General features: G+C 41.4%; 1 protein-coding gene across 1 annotated transcript; it reads left to right on the top strand.

The window, feature by feature from the left end:
* The first annotated feature begins 3,514 nt into the window (after positions 1-3,514).
* On the top strand, positions 3,515-13,021 carry Ccdc168 (coiled-coil domain containing 168). The gene has a single exon (XM_063246668.1). The coding sequence runs from the start codon at positions 3,515-3,517 to the stop codon at positions 12,977-12,979; it is 9,465 nt and encodes a 3,154-aa protein (XP_063102738.1). The 3' UTR covers positions 12,980-13,021.
* The last annotated feature ends 318 nt before the right edge of the window (positions 13,022-13,339 follow it).

Raw genomic sequence — 13,339 nt, 5'->3', positions numbered from 1 at the left:
CAAGAATTTGTGTAGATAATAAGTTAGACAAGAGTTCTCCAGAGAAACAGATCTGTCTACTGATTATCTATCTATCTGTCTGTCTGTCATCTTTTAAATTGATCCATACAGTTTTGGTGTCTAGCAAGTCTAAAATGTGAAGCTTGAAGTGCAGAGACTGCCAGAGAATTTCCTTTTTCTGCACAAAGATCCGTCTTTTGTACTATACAAGCTGATAGGATGAGGCCTCCCCACAATAGGGGGAACAGTAGGCTTTCCTCAGAGTTTGCTGATTTAAATGTTAAGCTCCTCCCCAAAACACTCTCATAGAAATACCCACAACACTTTATAACTGAGTAGTTTTCCACTTTATAAAAGTGTCATGGCTTTCTAACCAACCTGCATCTGATGGGCAGGCTGCCCCCACTTTTTTCTGGTTCCCTGTCATGTAGAGCATTGTTTTCTCACCTTTGACTTTCAGTCTATAAACCCCCTTTTGGGTTAAATGTGTTTCTTATAGACAGCATATTGATGGATCCTGTCTCCTGAGCCACGCTGCCTGTGTTTCTTTTTATTGGTGAATGGAGGCCATTTATATTAGTGGTTATGGCCAACCTAATGTTGTTTCTTAAAGAATATAATCTTGCTGCTTTAGTTCACTGCTATCAAAAATTAATTGATCAGGGGCTGGGGATTTAGCTCAGCGGCATAAGCGCCTGCCTTCAAGCAGGCAGTCGTGAGTTCAATCCCTGGTACCGATAAAAATGAAAAAGACAAAAAAAAAAAATTAATTGATCAAACAATGACAACTTTTTGATCAACTGACAGAAGTTGATACTGTAGTTACTTATCTTGCATACAAATACATATGTATACCTTTATATACATTTACCAACATATGTGTGTATATATATATATATATGTATAATTTCCAACTTTTTAAAAAATTCTGTATCACTGTTATCCCTTTTTTCTGCTTTACTTTTTAAAATAAAAAAATTTGATTGAGGTAAATTCTTTCACTCTCTGAAAAATAACTGATTTACTTTCCTCATCAATTGATTAGCCTATTAGTAGAAAGCAACTAGGTAATGAATGTTTTTATGTGGATAATCAGTTTCCCTCTATCTCCATATGGATCCATTTTCATATTGAAGAGTGAGTCTCCTGAACACTCAAGTCCTTGTAACACATAATATCCTAAATGACAGTTCAGTTGCATATTATTTTCTTATATTTCAGAATTAACACCTTTCCAGGAAGAATTACTTCAACACTTACATCTGAACAAAATGAAGGCAACTCTGAAGACAGTAGTTTATCATTGAGTGAAATAATCCAGGCAGGTACCAGTGAACATCAAGCAGGTTACAGAAGTAACTCATCTTCAGATAGGACCAGCTCATCTTTGTTATTACTTCACTCAAAATCAAGAAAATGTTTCCTAAGCCATGGACTGCACCCAGAAAATGAATATGAAACAATATTGTCCTCGAAGGAATTATTCTCACTAATGAAGACCAACAAAAAGAAAAACTCAAAATCGTCTTGTGACTTTAGTTTTTTAAAAATTTCTGAATTCACTGTGACAAATGAAGAGCTTGATGTGACATCATGCCCTCCTGCTCATTTATTTCTTACCAAAGACCAAGTTAGACTTCTGGAAGCAAATATGAGCAATAAAATTACTTCAAAACTTAAAGCTACATTAATAAATGAAGCTATTAATCTGTACTCAGGATCTCAAAAGCCTCTGGTTCAGAATCAACATTCTGTTGACATGGTTATTTCTGCCCAAGCACAAGATTCTTTTCCAGGACAAAATATTATTCAGAATGATGAGTTTTATGAAGCACAAGCTACTAGCCAAGCCCAACAATTTATTCAAAACAGAAACCCAGTCAACATGCAGCCTGGTACCAAGGTCAGCTGTTTTGCTCAGCCTCAAGAGTTGACAAGCAAACCACATTCCACCAACACGGAAGACTCGGTACAGACCCAGGATACAGATGTAAGCCAACAGTTCATCACAGCCCCTGATACTGTTGAGACAAAAAACGTAATCAAGAGCCTAGAGTCTGGTGAGAACTTACATGGAGCCAAATATGCTGCCCAGTTTGAAGATTCAGACAAGATTCAAAATTCACCTGAGGGAAAGAACAGTGTATATAAGAATACTGAGCTTGTACTTTTAGTTTTAAGTCCAAATTTAGTTGCTGAAGATGTTTCAAAACTAATTACTCCATCAAACTTAAATCGGCATTCTGTATGTATCTTGATGCCTCTTTTACCTACCATTAAAGGGCTGAAAAACAAAAGAAAATTACCAAATGGTGAAAGGAAACTCAAGCTTAAAGTTCCACCTACGAAAGCAAAGAAAACACCATGCTGTCAGGTATTTCAAGTCAAAGCCCATCACTCTTCAAAAAATAGGAATGAGTCAGAATGCAAGAACAACACTGAAAAGCAAGAATACCAACAAAGGAAAGAAAAAGCAGATGCACCTTTGCATCTTATTTCTGTCTCCAAGCTTATGACTCCTTCCATGAAAAAGCATTTCAGAAAAAAACTATTGAAAATAATGCCAACCTTAATAAAATGCGGATTTTTTCTGCAGAAGCAAAATAGGTCTAAAGATACAGAGGAAATCAACTTTTCAGGTTCCACTCAGCAAGAAATCTCAGGCATTATTAAAAATATAAAAGTGTATGACAAAAAAAGTAAAGAACTGAACTCCATCTCTCCAAGCATGTTACATCAGCTAGAACCAGCTTTCACAACCAATGCTAATGAACTAAAAGCACTTAGTTCCTCATTCTTAGAAACAAACTGCGGGAGAACAGAGACTCCTAAGGACCCAAATAAGCTGGCATTTGATCCACGTGTTCCACAGCATGAGATGCCTTCAGAGGTTATGTCAGAACCTAGCCAGAAACTCGTGTCACCTCCCCAGATGAACCCAAACAGAAGGATGGAAGTACAGAAGGACTTACCAAGTGTGGAGGATCCGTACCCACAATTCTTAGATAAGGAGGAGTTACCATTGAGCGCACTGCACAGGCAAAGATGCTTTCCAATTGCGAAGGCAAGGAAGGCACCGATTTCTAAGATTTTTAATATTCCACGGCACGGTCATCCTAAATATTTACCACCAAAGACCCTGAAATCACAGACTACCAACTTTTTAGTATGCTCTAGGGTCCTATCTGACAGGTTTCATAATACTGTGCTGCATGATTCAGTAACAGAAAAAAGGAAAGGATTAGCCCTAAAATCACCCACAACCGCTCTGGAATCCTTCATTTTCTCTAAACTTGCTTCACCGGTACCTGAAATAGAGACAGGCATGTTAGAATGTATGGACAAGACCCATAAAATGAGCCCCAAACGTGTAATTTTGAAGGCGAAGAAGGCAAAGACATTTAATATTGCAGGATGTGACATAACAAGCCACCAAAGGCAGTTAGGATGCTACTCCAAACCCAAGACGAAACAAGGTGCGCCTATATTCCTAAGTACTATTTTATCACCATTGATGGTGTCCCTTAACTTGAACGAGTGTAACAGAGTAACAGTGACAGATAGGCTACAAAGAATACAGTCACAGGAAGGCTTGTCTCTACATTTCAATGTAAAGCCATGGGGACTAAGACAATCAAATTTAACCAACACCCCATTACAATCAAATATACAAAAATTAGACTTTTCAAAAACATTAAGGGTAAACAAACTGAACATTTATGAAGAGAATGAAGAAATTCTTTTAAAATCCATTTTTTCTTGCATAATGCATCAACTTAATGCTGAAGTTCCAAAAACACAAGTCCCATCAAAAGCAACCTTAAAATCAAAACTTTCAAGCACCACAGTAGAGAAAGCATCAAATAAAGTTAGTAGTCCAGAGGGTCAACCTCCAAAGGCAAAGGGACTTAATGTGCAAATTGGGGGAAGAAAAGAGTATCAACCAAAAAGTAGAGGCAAGACTCTTCCAGCATCTGCTTCCAATCTTCCAATAGATATACATCAGATTGTATCCTCATTGGTAAAGAAAGTGGTAACGTCAGTAGATAGTCTGGGGTACCACACTTCAACTACAGAAAAGGGAGAACAGCAAGAAATAAATTTACACAAAGCTCTTCCAAAGCTCACATCTCACTCCAAAGCAGATCTACTTCAGATTAATATGCCAGTGCAACAAGGAAAGGGAGGTGCTGTGAACACTACATACTGGGATTATTCCACTTCACAGAATACAGCAGCATTACAGCAAGTGTATGTTACAGATGGAAACGCTAGAATTAAAAAGGGAACTGAGCCACAGCGTCTGGCAGTCTCCGCTGAGAATGTGGAGGAACATTTATCTTATACCCCACTTTGTCTACAGCTCCAGCCATGTTTAATGCATGAGAAAGAGCAAGCATTATCTGCAGTAGGCAACATGTCAAGCAAGACAAAAGCAGCATACTTGTCCCCTAAAGATCGTCTGAGTGCTATATGTCAATATGGGCAGGAATCTACTGCACCCCCAGTTACTCCAAGGCAATTGAGAAAACAAACTACAATGCTGCTTTTAGAATCATCTGGTAAAACTACAAAATATGAGAGTCATTTACTTTTAAAAGGAAAAAGATCATCAGATGGGGCACAGGTAATCAAGCCAAATGGTAGCTCACCCAAATTAGGAGTTAGAAAGCACATGGAAACACATAATGAACACAAAGAAGCATATCTACCGAGGATAATTTTACGTTCTTTTTCTGGAATTATATCTCTACTGTATGAAAGTCAAAGACAGGAGGATAGCATGAAACGAAGAGCTATGAAAGACAAAATACGCCCCCCTAGAAGTGCTCTCACATTGAAGAATATAGTTAATGACCCTGCCTATGATAACTCAGTCAATAGACTCAAACTGCAGTGCAACATAAAAGAGAAAATGGTCAATGTGAAACAAAGCAAGAATGAAACAGGTTTGGTTATGACAAAAGTATATGATCCCATCCCTTCTTTACCTCATGTCAGGATGAGTTTCTCAAATAATGTAAAAAGAACAGAACAACATACTTCACACAAAGAAAAGGACAGAGCAAAACCACTGGAAATGAAAGGAACAATGGGCCGTAAAATTACTTTGAAGTTAGAAAAAGATGTACTGCCCTATGTCCTTGGTGGAAAGGAATTCCCTTTGCTGTTGCACAGAATAAAACAAGACAGCAAGGTGCAAGAAGATAAATTAGAGCAGAAACTGATGAGCTCTTGCGTTTTTTCACCCTCTGTATCACAGCTTAATTTGTATTCAAGAACAGAAGTAGGAGAAGATAAGCCAAGAATACTAAAGAGCTGCCCGATGCCACCAAAGTCCCAGGCACCATCAAATGTTAAAAGAATATCCTTAGCAGACTCAGCTATTTGTGAGAGTTTGCACACTGCACTGGAGTCAAAATGTTTGCTGCAAAAGGAGGAGGAAACTGGAAAAAATATCGTAGACATAAAAGTTATACTGGACCTCATATGTACCGCCCTGAGGAGGAAGAACTCACCATTTAGACAAATACTGCATGGAAAGAAGGCAGGGTGTGACAGTAAGAAACAAGAACTAGAGATCATGCAGAAGAAAGGGAAACATAATCTAGATGTAGTTCAGAACAAATCCTGGGATTCCATCTTTCTTTCAACTCATGTGGAATGGGATTCCAGAACGAAGGAGATATTTGTGGAAGGATTAAACCAGTTCTGTCTTCCATCGCTGACACTCCAGGAATTGAAAGAGGCAACATGTAAGGAGCCAGAGAAACTGGACAGAACAGGTGACAAGCAAAGGAGAGTGGACAGAGAAGTAAAAGAGCAAGGGGAGATGGACGAGAAAGGTAAAGAGCAAGAGAGAGTGGACGGAGAGAGGAAAGAGCAAGAGAAAGTGGAGGGAGAAGACGAAGAGCAAAGGAGAGAGGATGGAGAGAGGAAAGAGGAAAGCAAAGTGGAGTCAGAAAGGCAAGGGCAGGAGAAGATGCATGAAAAAAGGGAAGAGCAAGGGAGAGTGGGTGGAGAGATGAAAGAGCAAGGGAGGGTGGACACAGAGAAAAAAGACCTCCAGAAAGTAGACAGGAGAGTTGAAGAGCACAGGAGACTGGATGGAGAGAAGAGCGAGCAGAGGACGATGGACAGAAACGATAAAGAGAAAGGGAAAGTGGACCTAGAGAGGGAGAAGCAAGGCGATGTGGACAGAAAAGATGCAGGGAGAGTGGACGGAGACAGAAAAGAGCAAGAGAAAGTGGAGAGGCAGAGGAAGGAGCAAGGGAGAGTGACCGCGGGAGGGAAGGAGCTGGTGGGGAGCACCCAGAGTGCAAAGACCAAGACGAAGTGGACAGAAAGGGTGAAGAGTAAGGAGTGCATGGAGAAGGAGGGGGAAGAGGGACGCTGGTCAGAGAGGGGGAAGGGCAAGAGAGAGGGAGTGGAGAAGGGGAAGAGCAAGGGGGGAGGTGAGCAGAGGGCAGAACGGGAGAAAGTAGACGGAAAAGGTGGAGAGAAAGGGAGAGCGCATGGAGAAGGAAAAGCACAAGCAAGAGTGACTGGAGAGAAGAAAGGGCCAGGGAAAGCGGGCAGAGAAGGTGAAGACCACAGGAGATTTGGGGGAGAAAGGGAAGAGCAACAGGAATCGGCCCAGAGAGCAAAGAGCAAGATAAAGAGGGCAGACAGGTTCAAGAGCAAGGAAAGAGGAGAGAGCAAGGGAAAGTGGATGGAGAAGTTGAAGAGCAGAGGAGCGTCGATAATGAAAGGAAAGAGCAAGAAAAGGTGGATGGACAAGACGGATGGAGAGAGGAAAGATCGAGTGAAAGTGGACAGAGATAGGAAAGAGCAAGAGGGAGCGGACAGAGGAAGAGAAGAGCAGAAGATTGTGAATGGAGGAGGGAAAGTGGACAGAGAAGTTGAAGAGGAAGAGGGAGTGCATGGAGAAGGAAGGGGGCAAGGGAGAGTGATTGGAGAGAGGAACGAGGGAGCAGATGGAAAAGTTGGAGAGCGAGGAGAAGTGGAAACAGAAATTAGAGGTCAAGGCAGGGTGGACAGAAAAGGTGAAGAAGAGAGCGAGGATGCGGAGGAGACAGAGGACACAGGCATTGAGGATCAAGGCGGAGTGGACAGAAAAGGTGACGAGGAAGAGAGCGAGGATGGAGAAGGGCAAGAGAACGAAGGAGCTGAAGGGCAAGGGATAGTGCAAGGAGAGAGGAAAGAACAGGAGAAAGTGGACAGAATGGTTAAAGAGCAAGGAAAAGTGGAAGGAGGCAGGAAAGAAAAAGAGAAAGTGGACCAAAAAGATCAAGAGCAAAGGAAAGTGGATGGGAAAGTTGAGGAGAAAAGGAGAGAGGATGGAGAGAGGAAAGAAGAGAAGAAAGTAGATAAAAACATTAAAGAGCAAGGGAAAGTGGACAGGAGAACTGAAGAGGAAGGGAAGGTGGATGAAGGTAGGAAGGAGCAGGGGGGAGTGGACAGCAAAGCTGTAGCGCATGGGAGCACTGCTGAAGATAAAGGGCCAGGAGCTGACGGGAAGAGAGAGGTGCAAGGGAAAGAGCAGAAGAAAGTAGATGAAGAGGTAGAAAAGCAAGTAAGAGTGGAGGAAGAGAGGAAAGAACAGGAGAGAAGACATGAAGAGGACAAAGAGCAGGGGAAACGGGATCCCCAAGTGGAAGATGGGAGGGGACTGAACAAGGACAGTGGAGAGCACAGGGAGGGGGAACAGAGCGAAGCCCAGGTTTCTGAGAAGAACACAACACGACACAAATGTACCTCTGGGAAGACAAAGAAATCCCTCCTTTCCTTTATTCTGAGAACAAAGAAATTGCAAATAAGAATTCAAGGGCAGAGGTGGGAAGATGATGAGAAAACACTGATGCATCTGAGAAAAACTTGTCATTTTGTCACTTCATTTATCTCTAAACTAGAGACATTAGAAGAAGAAAAAGAAGAAGAGGGAGAAGAGGACGAAGTAGGAGAAGAGGCGGAGGGGGAAGAGGGAGAAGAGGGAAGAAGAGGCACAGAAGGAGAACAAACAGGAAAAGGAGAGTCAGGAATAATGAGATACCCTGCGCCATATTCTGTCCTCCAGGAATCACTGTTTTCTGCACATCCAGAGCCCACAGCTGGCCACGTGTGGCACAGATTACCGCAGAAAGCAGACAGAGTACAACCCCCAGGCACAGATGGCTGGGTGCGCCCTAATGATGTGCCAAAACCATCAGGAACACCTTACATGCTCATGACCCAGGAGCACAGTACTCTGAGCAGAAGAGAATCACAGTGGAGCATTAAAGGAAACGCAGGAGAGAGGCAGGAAAGAACAATAAATTTGGGTGGGGTCCTGACAGAAACTCACCCTTCCACGCCCGCTCCGCCTCACCGCAGACCCTCTCCTCCAGCGGCAAAGCTTCCTGTGCCCTCAGGCACCGGGCAACACAGACCTGACGGTGCAGGGGAAGGCACTGGCTTGCACAGTGTGAGAGTGAATGCAGATCAGCACGGGCCATTTGAAGAGGCCAAGGACAGGGCAGAAAGAGAAGGCATGAAAATAGTCCTCCAAAGCACAGGACTGGCAGCAGAGGCATCTCATGTGATGTGTCTCCACAGGGAAAAGACACTGCTTGTGAATACAAAAGAGCACGGGAAAGGCAAGACTGAACCAGAAACAGTTTCAAGGAAAACCTCCCTCTCACCTTCTCACCTAACTTCCCTGAGCTGGGACCGAGGGGCAGTTAAAAAGAAAGGTACAAAAGTATCTTACAGCAACAGAAAAGAACTAATGCAATCCATAACACAGGAAGGAACAAAAGATAGATTCATAACAGATAGGAACGACAAAATGCACCCCCAATCTGAGGATCCAAAAGTATGGAAATCACCACTGTCACATCCACTCAATGTCCAGGAGTTGCCATGGAAGACCAAAGAGCTTAGGAGAAAGACGCAAGAAGATAAAAATGAACTAATGACACATTTGACAAGCAGAATTATAAAATTGTTCTTCTCAAAATTGCAGTTCAAGGAATCATCTGATGCAAGAACAGCAGCACCATCAAAAGTAACTGCTGCAGAAGTTTCAAATGACATAAAAGAATTAAAAGAACACAGGCCACAGAAAGAAAACAAAGTTAGAGAAGAGGCTATGAGTCTGAAGGTTAGAGTGGATCCCAACGATACATGTTGGATGACAGAGAAATCACCTATTTTATATATACACAATTTAAATGTCCGTCAGTGGGAAACTAAAGAGCAAGAGGAAAGCAGTCAGAAGGATAAAAATGAGCCAGATAGGATGTTGACTAAGACTTCCACTGTGAGATCTACTCTGTTCCTTAATATGAACCCCACAATCAAGAAAGAGAGTACACCAGTGTTTACAAAATTCTCTTGTTCAAAACAGAACTTCCAGGTACCATTGGATCCTAAAGGAAGCAAGAATATAAAAACACTTACTGGTGCTATTTTAACCAGTGTACAAAGTGGGAAACAATATATGCCACAGAACCAGGAAGAGCGTGAAGCACAAAAAGAAAAGAGTGTAATGTTCCCCAAACATCAAGAAATGAAAGTGCAGGAGCAACAAGATGAACGAGGTGTAGTTGTGACGAAATCTACTTTATTATCACCACTCCCTCACCACAAACTGGAGAAAGGATCAGAATTAGGTGATAAAATGCCAAAATGTTCAAGGTCTGCTTTTCAGACAAGGTCAAATGCCAGGGAAACAATACCTACAGAGTCAATTGGTGGTGTTACCATGAAAGATGTCAAAACCAAAAGCGATCTGCCTCAGAAAGAAGAGATCGATAGAAACAATATATACAGGAGAGGAACAGATATGGCTTTCAAGTCAAAAAAATTCCTTCCTTCCTCTAAGCTCTACAGAACAGAACTGCATATGTATATTAGCAAACACAAAGGAAAAAAACATGAAGATGGGGGAAAACTGCAAGATACAGCAGTTCTAAGAAAAGTTAATGCTTCTTACCCTTCTCCATTTGACCATAAACGGTATGAAAGTAAACGGATACTTGAGGAGAGACTTAGAAGTAAAACATCTTCCTTTCTTCCTGTACCACTTTCAGCATTATCAGATGCAAAAAAAGTAGCAGACAGAGAGACTGTAAATGACCATGTAAGAAAAAGAAGCCAATCTATGTTACAGCAAGAAAGAAGGTGTGAGGCAGCGATGGTAGCTCTGAGGATTGGGGTACACTGCCAAGTGCCAAGGAGTTCACCAATGTGGCATATCCTTAATGCAAAGGAATGGATACTGGATTTGAAGGTGCTGGAGAGCACAATGCACAAAGATAGAGGTGACTCATGCATGCTTGTGACACAGTCTTTTGTTTCTGTATCACCCATGCCTCTCATTAACCTGGATTCGAGGAACAAAGCAAACAAAGCCACAGCAGCAATTACAGAATCCTCTTCTGCACGGCAGAGAGGCCAATCATCTCACGTCCAGAAATCACGTGTTCAGAAAAGAGCCAATCGAGAGTCAGCGAAAGGTGATAGTAAAAAGCTAGTTAAACAAGCAGAACACTATGTGCCCCGCAAAAACGAAGAGCAACTGCGAACCTCAAACTTCATGGTCACCGCCCAGCAAAGCACTGCACTGCCACACACTGAATCAGGAAGAGATGCACATTCACGACATGAGAACATGTATTCCACCAAATCTGCTATCAGAGGTGGGGAAAGGCTGGAACTGCGCTTTCCAGGGCAAAAGTCTCAGCCAGAAAAACATGAAGAAAAAACTCTTGCTACATTCCATTCCTACCCCACAACAGACAAAATAGAAGGTGAAAATATGAAGAAAGAAACTGAACTAATGGATAATTTAAAGCAAACAGTGAGTCATGAGGTTTCAGTTTCATTTTCGTCACCACGGGAAACATTCAAGGAACTGCAGGTTGCACTTGATACCTCTGAAAATTCAAAAGGAGTCTCTGTTTCAGAGAAAGATGATCAAGGACCACTCCAAAAAGCTTTAGAAAAAAGAGAATATCTTCTAGAATTGCTTCGGAAGTCCCTTCAACAACTCCAAGCTTTGCTGCTTCAATCAGTACACCTAGCAGAAGCAGACAAAATAAAAATGAGTATCACTACAAATGTGGGACAGAAAAAATTAGAAAAGGACAATAACAATATTGTGAATCATGAAGAAAGGAAATTGCAGGACAAATGTTTAACACATCTTACTCCTGAAGAAAAACACGATCTCATTAATCATGTAGAGTCAAAAGCAGTTGAAATAAAACTAAATCAGATACCAGAGATAGCAAAAAATTCCATTCAAAAGTTTAGCTTTTACCTAAAACAGCCTACTTTTGAAGAAAACCAATGCTTACTCTATCCAAGACTGCATAAAAAGCGTAAGTTACCATCATGGTCACCAAGGCTCCAAACGTACTCAGTGGAAGGAAAGGAAAACCTTCACAGGCACTTTTCTGTGAAAACAATGGAGATAAAAATGAATGCCTTTGCCAGAACTGTACGAGAATCTTATGAGATGATCAATGCTCATGAAAAAATGAGACTTTTGCCTGATGATAGTCATTCTTCTGTCAAAGTACCAAAGCAAAAAAATGGGATCTTTCTACTCTTTGATGAAAAATCCCTTCATGAAATAGATCTTAATTTACAACACAAATATCTCCATTGTCACCTGGGCTCTTCTGCTGAAAGTACATTGCCTAAGCCAAAGGCTTTCCCCAAACTTATCCCTGATTTAAACACAACTGGCTTACGTAAAAGAGCAGATGACAGTGGGGCAAATTGGTCTCTGCCCTGTGACACAGAAGTATTACAGGAACGTATTACTTCCAAAGAGCAGCATTCCCATGAAGACTCACTGCTTTTCCGCAGAGGACTGGAGCCAGCATCGGGGTGTACCTTTGACCCTGGTCCACAGAGGAGTCGGGTACAGGAAGACACTAGTGTTCTTTCAGGGTTAAAATCCCATGTTACTCCAGAAAAACATAAACACTATCACGTATCATTTCAAGAAACAAATACACATAAACCTTTTCATATAAACACCCAGAAAAATACTACTGGTTTGGGTGATTCACAGTCAAGGAAGATTTCTGATTACTTGACTGATTTTCAGGTAGGTGCTGAGAATTCAGCTATGTTGGATGAGTGCATGGCTCCTGAAGTAGACGACAGTGATGAAAGTATATTTTTGGAAGCTAACACTTACTTAAGTCATGAATCACAAAAAATTCTATATGAAGTTCAGAATGGCATTCCTTCAACTAATCTCTTCACCATTAAAGACATCTTACCTTATCTGAAATCATCTAACAGCAAAGATTCAGGTTCCCCTCATGTTAGAGCCTGTACAAAATACGCCTTGAATAGGCCACCATCTTCCTCTGAGTCTCACAGAAGGAAGAACTACAGATCACCCTCCAAAATGCATTCACCTGACTGGTACCATTCCTCGGATATTCTGGACATTCAGTCTGTGTCATCTTGCATATCGTTCAGTGAAGAGAGATTTTCATGGACTGCAGACAGTGCAGCAAGCTACTCTTTATCAAGTATTAAAGTACACGTTGCAAAAAACCAAAGCAAGTCCCACATGTACCCTCAAAGCAAAGAAAGAAGGAGCCCCAGATCTAATTTATGTGGGAATGAACACTGGAACTATGATTCCCATTACTGTGATACACACAAAAGCACGAGGAAGAATAAAATGGGTGATTATGGGCCAGAAAGATCAGATTATTCCTGTTCCCAACGAAAACATAAGTCACTATCAAAACCTCATCATGGGGAAATCTACTACCATCCTGAAAAGAAACAAAACAAGCCCTTCTTCTACGCTTGTATAATAGATTCGATGGATGTGACACCTAAAATGATACGCTGGAATATTCCCACAAACATCTTAGAAGCAAACTTTAGAGTTCCCCAGGTGGCAAAGAAGTCTAGCACATGGAACATATGCAGCTTGGCGAGAAACGCAGAGTCATTTTAAGGATCACTGAGCACAGATAATTAAAGTTGACATACCTATAAATGCTTCTCTGAATCGAATACTAGTCCTTATTGTAATAGAATGTCAGCTGGTTTCCTCATGAACTGTTTTCTTACCTTATATCTTTTATATCTAAGGTAATTTGTGCAACTGTTCTAGGAAGTCAGAAGGAAAAGCAGATAATTTGGAGTTTAGTCCTATCATGTATGTGCTACCCCTGTAATAGACACTGCCTTCTCCTAATCTTGAGAGTAGTCATCCATGGATTCAGAAGCCCTCTTTCCACTCAACACTAATGACTGAGGTGTGAGTAGGAGGAACAGAAGCTTATACATGAGATGGAGAATTACTACAGAGTGA

The sequence above is a fragment of the Cavia porcellus genome, unplaced genomic scaffold (genome assembly GCF_034190915.1).
Source record: "Cavia porcellus strain 051 isolate PalLab524CR breed Dunkin Hartley unplaced genomic scaffold, mCavPor4.1 scaffold_4, whole genome shotgun sequence".
Taxonomy (NCBI): Eukaryota; Metazoa; Chordata; class Mammalia; order Rodentia; family Caviidae; genus Cavia; species Cavia porcellus.
Note: the sequence above shows the minus strand (reverse complement) of the source record. Positions and strands in the feature narration are given on the sequence as shown.